Consider the following 11,237-nt stretch of genomic DNA (forward strand, 5'->3'; position numbering starts at 1 on the left):
GTGAGCTCTGCAAAGTTTACTCAGTACACAATCGGCTTGGTCAACCTGGCCTAAGTATGTCAGCAAGTCAGGCCAGCCTGTGGGATCTGTAGGGTGAGCCGTTCAGTGCTCAGGTATGGCCAGGGTTTTAAGACTCAGTAACTGACTCGTCTGGTCCTCATACTCAGACTGAGTTGCTCGGTCTCAAGTCAAGTCGTGACTCGCCTGAGTCGGGGCCTCGGGGGTGACTTTTGGCTATGAGGGGCTGAGTCACCCCATAATTTTCATCGCAGCTCAAGATGAGTCGTGAATTCCTGGGCTTGGCCCTCGTCGGATGAAATACCAATTTCATTTGTCCTTTATATATATATACACAACACACACACACACACACCACTCTCACGTGTGCAAGGACGCACGAGCATACCTACAACACACGCGTACAACATGCACCCGTACGCATAGATATGCGTACGGGTACATGTATAAGAAAGGTGTGTGCCTGAGCGGGTACACGCGTACAACATAGACCCAATTGGTACATAAAATAGACTGGATGCACGCTCGGTCGGAGTTTGTTTTGCATGAATCTGGATTGAGGCACACCCACCTAGTAACACGGTGGGATGATCCTAACCATCCATCTCTTCAAACAACCATTGATGGGCGTGAAACATCCAACCACAACTGCATGCGAGCCCAATCAAGGCAATCACTCATGCAAAACGAGCTCTTAAAGTGCAGGACAAGTAACCTGGAAAATCACCAAATTGCCCTCTTAACCACGGAAGATGTATGTATTCAAGTAAATCATTTCATTACGTAATTTGGCCATTTAACTCTACCATAATATTGTCATTTAAAAAAAAAAAATAAAAAAAAATCAATGTCTTTCATCCTATTTCATGTATCATTCCACATTGTATAAACACCATGGTGGGGCCCACGAATCGAATCTGCAGACCAATCGCCGAATCCTCCCCCTTCGTTCATCTCGTAATCGACCTTAACGATCCCAAGATCAGTCGCTCCACAATCAGGTCCCACTTGATGGATCTTCGATCCAATGGTGCCAGCGTTCGGCATCAGTAGATTCGACGGCCCCAATGAAAAGTCATTCCCATGGAACACTCCGTTGTAGCCACTACTAGAGCTAGCAGCACTGTGGTCCACTGTAGATGATGGGCCTACATTCAAATTGTGAAGAAAAGCAGGATGTTGGTTGAAAGCATAATTTGGTTGAAGTTGAGGGTCATTACTGGAATGAAGTAATGTGGGATGATGGTTTTGATGGTAGTTGTGAAGGTAGTTTTGATGGAAATCCATCTGAGGCTGTTGCTCCAATGGCATGAAAGGGTAGCCATGAAACTGAAAGGGCTCCAAGAAGCTGGAATTTACGGATTTCATCTCTTCTCTTCTCCTTGATTCCATGGCCTCTGATTCCTTCAAACGCTTGGCGACCCCTCCACCGATTGGCAATGTGTTGCTTTCCATGATGCTATTGACGTCGTAGCGGTTCATGTCGAAGTTGGTTACAGCATTCAAGCCTCTGAACTTGATCGCTGCAATGTCGTAGGCTTCCGCCGCTTCCTCTTCAGTTGCTGGAAGAAATTCGAAACCGAATGGGTGGGTAAAACGGCAGCGATGCGACACCCATAGCGAACATTCGCTATGGTTGAATATAACCATTGTTTCCAAGACTCAACATTTGATGAGAAATATTGCTGCAGTGCTCTCAGAGTACTTAAGTTGCATTGGCTACTTAGACAATCCAATCCATTGATCCAAACCGTTCGTTAGGTTTAAGGCAGATTTCCTTGGTCACCATGAAAAGATCATACTAATCCCACAAATATAACCATTTGATGAGTAGTTTTAAATTGAAGCCATCTCATCCATGGCTTGGAAAATAGATGGGCATAAAAATAAAGACCAATCAAGTATAGATTGGATCATCTGAACGGTGAGATCTTTGTATCATCACTTATGGAATGTGTTCCAGACTACATGAACAGTTCAGATTGTTGATTCAACTGTTCAAGTGAAGCAATGAAACTAGGAGTACTATAAAACTTAGTAGGCTTTGAGCGCGCTGGAGTATTTATCCCATTTGCTCCGGAATTTGTTTAAGGGGCCGTTTGAATTGGTGGAAAATATGGTTCAACTAAGGAAAAGGCAAAAGTAGCCTTGAAAATCCATTTTTCATGAAAATAAATAAATTATTATTTTATTTTATTTTTAAAGGCCATTTTCAGTTCTAGAAAAAACCTGAGACACAAGGATTTTCATGTCCTATGAGATACAGTTTCCACTTTCTTTTAAGAAAAGTTTAGAAAAATCTATCTACTTAATGTAGAATTTACATTCCCATGTCTTTTTTCAAAATTATTCATTAATTTAACTAATTATCATTGTGAGCCGTAGGCTAAAAAATCAGCCCATCATGATGTTTGTGTGAAACTCATTCCAAACACCAGGTGAGTCATCTTATGTTTGCCCCGGGCCCAAAAGTCAGGCCCATCAATCATTCAGGTGGACCACGTGATTGAAAATAGTATACAAGACAACGCTCACCTTCCAAATTGTTTCTCCTGTTGTGGCCCACTGAATCACATATTAACCTGAATTTTAGGACTCAGGCCCAGAGCTTAGTTAGACATTTATTCGTTGTAGTGGATTTCATATAATTATCACAGCATGCTTTATAAAAATCAAAGAGACGTCTCTCCCAACTGTTTCCTTTGTTTTGGCCACCTAGTTGAGAGGTCAGCTTGATTTTATGGTCATGGGCCTAAGGGGAATTACTGATCTAATGGCCATAGGGAATCTCACATTCACATCACCATGGGCCTGATGAAATTTATGAGCCTGTATCCTATAAAATTTTCCTTTTAGAAAAGAATTCAACCCGGCCGGTCCTTGATCTTTTACAAGGCCCTTCATGATGTGCATGTGCAAGCCACTATGACCGTTAAATGTATAATCCCATTTTAGGTTTACTTTCAAAAAAATATGGTGTATGATTCAAGTGGGCCACACCAAAGTAAATGGTTGAGAAAGATCTTTACCTTTCATTTTTACAGGGCCCACCATGATGATTATGTGAAGTCCACTCAAACCATTAAGTGCCCCACAAAATTTAGGCCCAGCGCCCAAATATCAGGCCCATTCATAATTCAAGTTAGCCATAGCAATGGAAATAATTTGGAGGGTGAGTATTGCATGTATATTATTTCCAATTGTGTGGTCCACCTGAATCAGGATGGTATTGACTTTTGGGCGCTGTGTCTAAAAGAGGATGACGCAACTAGTGGTTGAGGTGGATTTCACACAAATATCAGAATGGGACCAAAAAAAAAAAAAAAACCAAGCCAACCACCCTTTTGCTGGCACACCTGACCCACCGGACGTTAAAAAAATGTACTCACAAGGTATTCTAATCATAATTACTTAGATTAATTATTATATAGCTAATTGAAGTAAACCTTGGATATGGGAGTTTAAGTAGATCTTGGCTAGTGATCTGATGCTACCACTTATATCTAAGTTACAAGTCACTCTGGAGATGGGACGCATGTATGAGATCTGGACTATGCGTCTGCTTGGCTCAGTGTGGACTGGTTGCACACCAAGAACTATCGTCCCTGAGTAATCATGGCCATGAATTGGATGAGTCTCGATGGTTGAGATCGGATTGTTGGAAAACGTCATTCATACGGTTGTTGGGATCACTCCATGGTTTGACGTTTTTTCGGGTGTGGCCCGTCCACGGCAATCCCCAACAAATGAATAACTTAGATATAAGCCTTTTAGCAATTGATCCTGACCCTTGATTTGGTGTGAACTTACTGAAAGTGCCCAGGTAGAGATCTTTGTTCCCAGCCACTCTACCAATCCTCGCTTGCCACCGTCCATGCTGATGATGCCTGTCAAAGAGCTTGTGTAAATCCTCTCATTTTTCTTCTTACAAAACCGGAAACCCCATTTAACATTATATTAGCCGCTGATGCATGGCCCTCTATCACAGCTACCATGTGGGGTCTCGTTCCCACTTTCAGATGGCAAGTGTGGTCGATCTGGGCCATTCATTAGATAATAAACACTGTGAACATGCCACATATATACCAAAAGTCAAGGCATCACATTTATCTTCTGTACCACAGATGAACATTGATTTGGACCATTGGACTTTTTTCTAACTCATTATTCTCGTACAAGTGTGATCTGCCTCATTGGCGGACCCATCATGGTTTTGATCAGTGTACATTACTTGATGAATGGTCCAGATCTCTGATATGCATGGCGACAAATGGTGGAAATTACTAGCCCTGCGTGGTAGCTGTGATGCATGGCTCTGCATTCAATCAAAACCCTTGATGTATGATAAGATGGATAGATTAATAGATACCTCGTAACCCCACGATACATGGATGCACCTCTTGAAAATCCACTGCTTTTCCTGAGCAAACAACACCACCATTAGATCGATACAAAATGGTAGCAAACTCGCAAAACCATGAGTGGAATTGTAAGATTATTGTATGATTTCTGTATACGTATGCGTACACTCGCGTATGGTAACTCATGTAAAAATTCCACGCCGTCCATCTGGTGGTCACCCTATTATTGTATATGAACCTAGCTTATTTTAATAAAAGCAACTTCAACGCATGAAAATTTTGGATGGTTAAGATAATCTGGCCAAAGGTCCATATTCAACGTGGGGTCCACTTGTATTGAAAGTCATAAATGTAATTGTAGCTTCCTAGTATCATGAGGAGAAATGATCTAGCGGGCTAAGTAATATGGAATCCTTTTCATGCACTTAGTTGAATTTGGACTTGTTGCAAATCCATGTTATTTATCCGAACCGTCCATTAAGTCCAGTCCGCTCGTCTTCTGCTGCTTGCGAAAATCATGATGAGCAGATAATCCAAACTGTCCATTTAGTGGCATGGGGAAATGGACAGACAAGATCGGTCATGGAAGATAGAGTGGACTGGATCTCGTGGACGGCCCATATAGATGATGTAGATTCCTACAAGTCCAAATTCAACTAGGTGCATGGGACTGCGAGTGTCAGTATACATGAACTATAGAAATGATCCAGTGGTCTCACTTATAGTGTCCCTAGTTTCCTTGGAATACCAGGACAGTCTAATCAATCGATCTGGACCGTTCATTAGGTCCAGATACTTCTCATGGGCTCCTACACAAAAAATCACACCAGTTGAATGATCCGATCCATCCAGAATTTGGCCTTATATTTATAATCGTCCATTTTCCAAGAAACGGATATGATGGTTTGGATTGCCTGACAAAAAGTGATTCTTTATAACAATCTATCACTGGATGGATAAATGGATGGCTTAAATCATTTATTGGACATATTTTCAGATAACAATCTTGACCATCGATATACGCCATTTATAGGATGGTTAGAAATGCTTAAAGGAATGATAGTAACATGGTATTTTTGTGTAAATACCTACGGAGTGATGCCACAAATTCTTGCCTAGTCATATGCTTCATCTGTTCCATTTCTCTCTCATAATTGCTTATCTGCACCACACAAACATGGTTTAGACGCCTATAATAGCTACAGCTACAACAACAATGAAAAAAAGCAGCAGCAATCATGACATGACATAGGCCCATGAAATAGTAGAGCTATCATGTATCATTCAGGGCCGATCATCTACTGGGCCCAATCTTGAATGACCCATAAATCAAAGGTTGTGCCTGTGATATAATCCTAGACATCACCTTTGTGCACTGGCCCACACCGAATGTGGACCCTTAAACATTCCGTTCTTAACATCAATTTGAAGACCACCAATCAGATGGTAGGATCATGATCCATGATGGCCTATCAGTGTCAGTTCATATGATGATATGATCTGACAAATCAGAGTGGGTCCACAAGTTAATTAATTATGGCCTACCAGGTAGGCCCCATTTTGAGGGTCATATACAACATTTCACACTAATAGTCTAAGGAGTGATCTCACACGTTGGAATAATTACCATATTACAAGCTATGTGAGGCCCCACCAAAAATGTGAATGCGGTCCAACCGTCCATTATTTGTGACACCCATTTTAGGCCTTGACACCAAAATATAGACTCATCTATAACTGAGGCTAACTACGCCATAGGAAACAATGGTGGACATGGGAAGGTGACGCCCACAACTGTAGAAACGTCCAAATGGAATGTGGGTCCCACCGTGTTGTGTATCTGTTATCAGGTGCTCCCCATCAGAATGTCAGGACACAAAAAATCGGGATATACATTCTAAAACTCAGGTGGGCCACAACACATGAATACACAGCTTTCAGGCATCTCTGTACTTGTTCCCTGCGTTGTCTCCAAACCGAGTTTTGGGTCAAGACGATTATTAAGATTTACGGTGAAAATGAGAAGATTCATCAGATGCACGGTTTGGATTACACGTGTACATCATGGATGCGGGCTAGCATAGAACGAACGCATGTGATCAATCCCAATAGAGTAAAACGCACCGGAAAGTTTGTAGTGGTAGAGGCGCCCCAGTACTTGAGAGCAGCAAGATCGTAAGCTCGGGCAGCCTTCTCTTCCTTGTCATATCCACCTGCTCACCACATTAATATAGAAGAGAACAATGCATGTTGATATACTTCATTTAAGAAGCTCTTTTGAGAATTTTTTTACAAAAATAGAATAAAAATCGATTTTAAATGCTTGGAATTCATGGATTTTCACTCACCCAAGTAGACTGAAAGATGCAAGTTTCCAACCATCACAGCAACAAGACAAAACCGTTAGTAACTCAGTCAAAATGGTTTTTAATGAAGAAAGAGACTGGTCAAATGATTTTTCAATGGAGAGAGAGAGAGAGAGAGAGAGAGAGAGAGAGAGCTCCCACAGAATACCTTGGCGACCTTTCCTTGATTGCCCTTCCCTCCTACAGCTATTATCCCATAGATGTGCCTCATATCTTCCAGTCCATCTATGCCTGTATTTTCATAGCAAGAAACCCATTACTCTTTTCTGTTTTCTTTCATGACTAGGAGGGTATGGCATGCGCAACTCACGTGGAGATAGCACAAGAGAAGGAAAAAAAAAAAGAAAAAAAGGAGAGAGACGGAGGGAACTGGAGTGGATACGCACAGGTGCATGCTATATGTTGAGAGAGAAAGAGAGAAGGGTCCGGAAAGGTGGTTTTAAAGGTGGGTAATCCATCCCACTTTTTTCTGGCTCTTATGTCCCACTCGAGTTTTAAATGTATCTTATTTTGAGCTGATGTCTACACGCAAAGAGGAGGAAAATGAGAGCCAGCTACTCAGTATAAAAGGATTGAAATTACAAAAGATACCGTCGTTTCATGGGACAAACACATCTTTAAAAGTATCGGAGATAATTAGATGACTGCACCAAGAACAGAGACTTTTCTTTTATCTGTCTTTTGATTTTTCCCTTTTATTCTTTTATGGGTGTCTAATATTTCTCAAGAACATGAAATCAAATGCATTGCAGCAGCAAGATTCATCCATCTTTGCATAATGTAATTAGTAAAAATCAGCTGAAGAAATCACCTAGTTACACCTCTGTATATTGAAGTTCGCTGTCCGAAAGTATCGACAGACCTTCTCGGCGCCACTTCGATTGCACTAGCACTACCAGCCTCACCACTCAAGCCTTTATCACCACCCACAGAGAGTGTCAATGACTGTATATTAGTTACATTTCCGTGGCAGCTGTAATCTTCAGTAGTGGCAGCCGTGGAGTTCCCCGTTGATGACTGGAGAGTGCAACTAGAGAGAAGGTAGTCGGCTTGGCTCGCGTCGAATGCTGGAAATTCTGGTGTGTTCTCAGGTTTTCCAACACCGAGGAAATCAGCCACCTTCGGAACTTCGTTTCCGCCGTGAGAGTCAATCAAATTCCATTCTATGAAATTCCAATGTGGATCATGATAATATAACAACATTAAAGAAAAAAGAAGGGGAAGATAGAGGAGAGAGAGTATAATACCTTGGATTTGGAAGGGATGATGGGTGTTATCATTCACCAAGTCTAGAGAAGAATGGTGGGGTTGAGATGGATGGAGATGAGTTTGGAAGGGAGAATGGGTAGGAGAAGGAGGGGAAGAGAGCCAGGTATTCATGTCCATGGTTGGATACTTAGATGAAAGGCTTTAGAGACAATGACTGGCTAAAGAATATTGGATTTTTATTACATGGGTGTGTGGATGAAAAGAGAAAGGTGAAAGAAAACGAGAGAAGAAGGGATGAGAGGTTGAATTGTGTAAAATAGAAGAGAGAGAGAGAGAGAGAGAGAGAGAGAGAGAGAGGAGGTTTTGTGTCAGGAAGCCTGGAATCTCTCTTCCCTTGCATTTAGTACTATTAGTGTTAAGTTGGTGAAAAGATATTTAATGATCTAGTGGGCTAAGTGCATGGAAACCTTCCCATGCACACAGCTGTATTTAGACCTGTTGGCATTCACATATCACATTTATGAACCGTTCATGAGGTACATCCCCCTATTCTTCACACTTCCACTCTTGCCAAGGACATTAGGTTGATAAGAGTAAGCAAGATAAATTGCCAATTTACTGGAACAAAATAATTCCATTTTGAAGTCAATGGCAGAAATTTCTTTTATTGATCCCAAATGCTACAGGCAAAACCTTCCCTGCAAATGTTTGGAAAGAGAGAAACCAAAGGTCCCACTCGGATGCAAGCGAAGTTCTGTTATGCTCGCACGCTCATGCTGTCTTGAATAAGCCATTCAACTCATGCTATTCAGGACCTGTTGTACTTATTCTCTTTTATTAATCAACAACAATAAAGAGCGGTGGAAGATTCAGTGAGTGTAAGTAGCACATTTGAGTGGTTGAACATGTACAATTGCACGTGTGGAAAATTAGGCATTTGTGGCACATGCGGCTGTTTGAACATGAACGAAAATATAAATGATCTGCGTGCGCCAAATGCTATGTTCTTACATGTACCTTGGTAAGGATAAGCTTTCCTCACCCTTATCCAACATTTTAAACACATACCTAATATCCTTGCTAAGGTCAACTATTTAATGCATGTGCTTAGTTTCCTTAGTTTATATGCAAAAATGAGAGAAAAGCATGTACAAATTATCTACCTAGAACTGCTTGTGTGGAATATAATTTTTGATCATCCAAATGGCCCCAAATTAAACATGGACATGGAAAACATATAGATTTCCCATAGTAATTTTATCTTTTGGTTTGTTGCACACTTTTTAATAAAACTGTTAAAATGTTAGTGGTCAAACGGCCAAAGTTGTCAGATGTAACCTTGGAAACCTAAATTTCGTAGGTTTTTAGAAAGATGTCAATCTCTACCTTTTCTGCCTAACATCTTATATGAAACGAAGAGTACTTCCGTAGGTTTTTAGAAAGATGTCAATCTCTACCCATGGAAAAAATAAGTACCCATGAAAAATGTTTTCATCTTCAAAATATAACACCCCCAATGTACAAATACACAACACCACCTTAGAGAGAGAAGGAAATTGGGATAAGTGGATAATTAATTCAAATAAAATTCAGAACAGTGCTCTCTCTGTCTCTCTCTATCTCTCCCTCTCTCTCTCTCTCTCAAGATTACTAATATATGTTTATTGTTGTTGTTGTTATTATTATTATTATTAATTTGTCAAGTAAACATGTGATCGAGCTTGAGGCCATGGAGATCAAAAACCGATTACCCAAAAAGACTCTTAGTTTTTATTACTTCCCATAACTAGGGTCGACTTTCACAAAACATTTTGGATAGAGAAAATCAAAGGGTGGATGTGAGAGGCCCCACGAAATCCTCAGGAATTAGAAATTGTGGATCTGTTAATAGCTATTTAGTTTAGATGTGTTGTTTCTCATGGGCATATTAGAAGGCCAACATTCAAATAGCATAGGTTGTCTTTCTAAGTTATGGAAATTAATTGACATTTAATATGTTTCTTTTTTTTTTTCTTTTTTTCTTTTTATCTTTTTTTTTCTTTTTGCCTTTTTTGAAGAAATGAATATCTACATTGTTTAGGAACCTTGCAAATGAAAATTGATTTCCATGCTTGCTTTTTTCTTCAAATAGCACAGAATAAATTTCCATGGATAGTGATAATTCAAAACATAAATATATATATACACACACACACACACACACACACACGGGGAAAACCCTCGTGGAACCTTGAGAGAATGGAAAATTGTAGAATCCAATGATCATTTCATTAGTGGGTTTGAAGTGTTTTCTTTTATAAAATGTTAAGATGTAAATTTGTCAAATAATAAGAGTTCTCTCACAATAATGGAAATCAACATTCAATAAATTTACTTCATAAGTGATTTTTCCTTCTTTTTTTCAGAAAAGGTAGAAAAATGAACATGATTCTTCTTTTTTGATTTCTCGTACAGATGAAATTATTACATCAGGTAAATAATTTGTTTTCCTTTCCATAATATTTTACCTTCCCAACCAGGCCTTAGAAGAAAAATATCAATACAATTCAATTTATAAAGTGTGAGGGAGTCATCGCTGATGATGGACTGAGCTATCTAACAATGGGCATGGTAGGCCATAATTGTTAGGACCGGATTAATGAAGGGAATCCAATGATAAAACATATACCACCTTCGATTTGGCCGATTTTTCCTCTATGTTTTGCACGCGCTCATTGTGGAGTGAGACAAGTGCAAGTTACGGTACAACGGTGGCTAAAAGATATGGGTTAGGTGGCTAAATTTGGAGTGTTATGGATAAGAAGTACGAGAGAGACCTATCTACCTTATATATGAGCTAAAACTAGCTGTTTAAGAGGCCTGATGTAATTGCTCATACAATAATAAATCGGACCATTCAGAAACTACTGCATGTGACTAGCCCAATAGTCATAAACGACTAGCATGCAGTTGATTTTTTACATGCAAAATGGTGAAAAACTGTCAATAATGGCTAGTTTTTCACCAACAGTCAGAAACGATCAATCATAGTTATGACCTTGGACCAAAACGTCCAGCTACCATTACTGCTTGATTGGTTCATTTCAACAGCATAAATTATTTGACTCATCACCGATCATATGAACCAATAAAGCTCAAAGTATTTTCTTATCAAGCTAACAAGTTCAATACAAACCTTAGCTAGAAAGTCTGCAAGAACCGAACTAGTGCAGTGGTATAAGACAACAAGAGTCAGACCAGTGTAGTGGTCTAAGCCAGTAAGAACCAAACTAGTGTAGTAGTC

General features: G+C 40.0%; 1 protein-coding gene across 1 annotated transcript; it reads right to left on the minus strand.

Moving 5' to 3' along the window:
• Window positions 1-773: 773 nt before the first annotated feature.
• Window positions 774-9,591, minus strand: LOC131220922 (AP2-like ethylene-responsive transcription factor PLT2). The gene is made up of 9 exons (XM_058215872.1): window positions 7,993-9,591; window positions 7,557-7,908; window positions 6,894-6,976; window positions 6,728-6,736; window positions 6,504-6,592; window positions 5,468-5,541; window positions 4,388-4,438; window positions 3,829-3,905; window positions 774-1,580 (listed from the first exon to the last, which is right to left on the minus strand). Exons 1-9 carry the CDS (start codon window positions 8,129-8,131, stop codon window positions 883-885), a joined length of 1,572 nt encoding a protein of 523 aa, XP_058071855.1. The 5' UTR covers window positions 8,132-9,591; the 3' UTR covers window positions 774-882.
• Between the last annotated feature and the right edge of the window lie 1,646 nt (window positions 9,592-11,237).

The sequence above is a fragment of the Magnolia sinica genome, chromosome 1, assembly GCF_029962835.1.
Source record: "Magnolia sinica isolate HGM2019 chromosome 1, MsV1, whole genome shotgun sequence".
Taxonomy (NCBI): Eukaryota; Viridiplantae; Streptophyta; class Magnoliopsida; order Magnoliales; family Magnoliaceae; genus Magnolia; species Magnolia sinica.

What these genes read in the sequence shown, in the direction of transcription:
- LOC131220922 (XM_058215872.1), bottom strand. Translation starts at nt 8,131, where the DNA reads ATGGACATGAATACCTGGCTCTCTTCCCCTCCTTCTCCTACCCATTCT. An exon ending in CTACCACTACAAACTTTCCG is followed by an intron (nt 5,542 to 6,503) that starts GTGCGTTTTACT and finishes TGTGTGGTGCAG; the next exon opens with ATAAGCAATTATGAGAGAGA. An exon ending in TCTCTACCTGGGCACTTTCA is followed by an intron (nt 1,581 to 3,828) that starts GTAAGTTCACAC and finishes AATTTCTTCCAG; the next exon opens with CAACTGAAGAGGAAGCGGCG.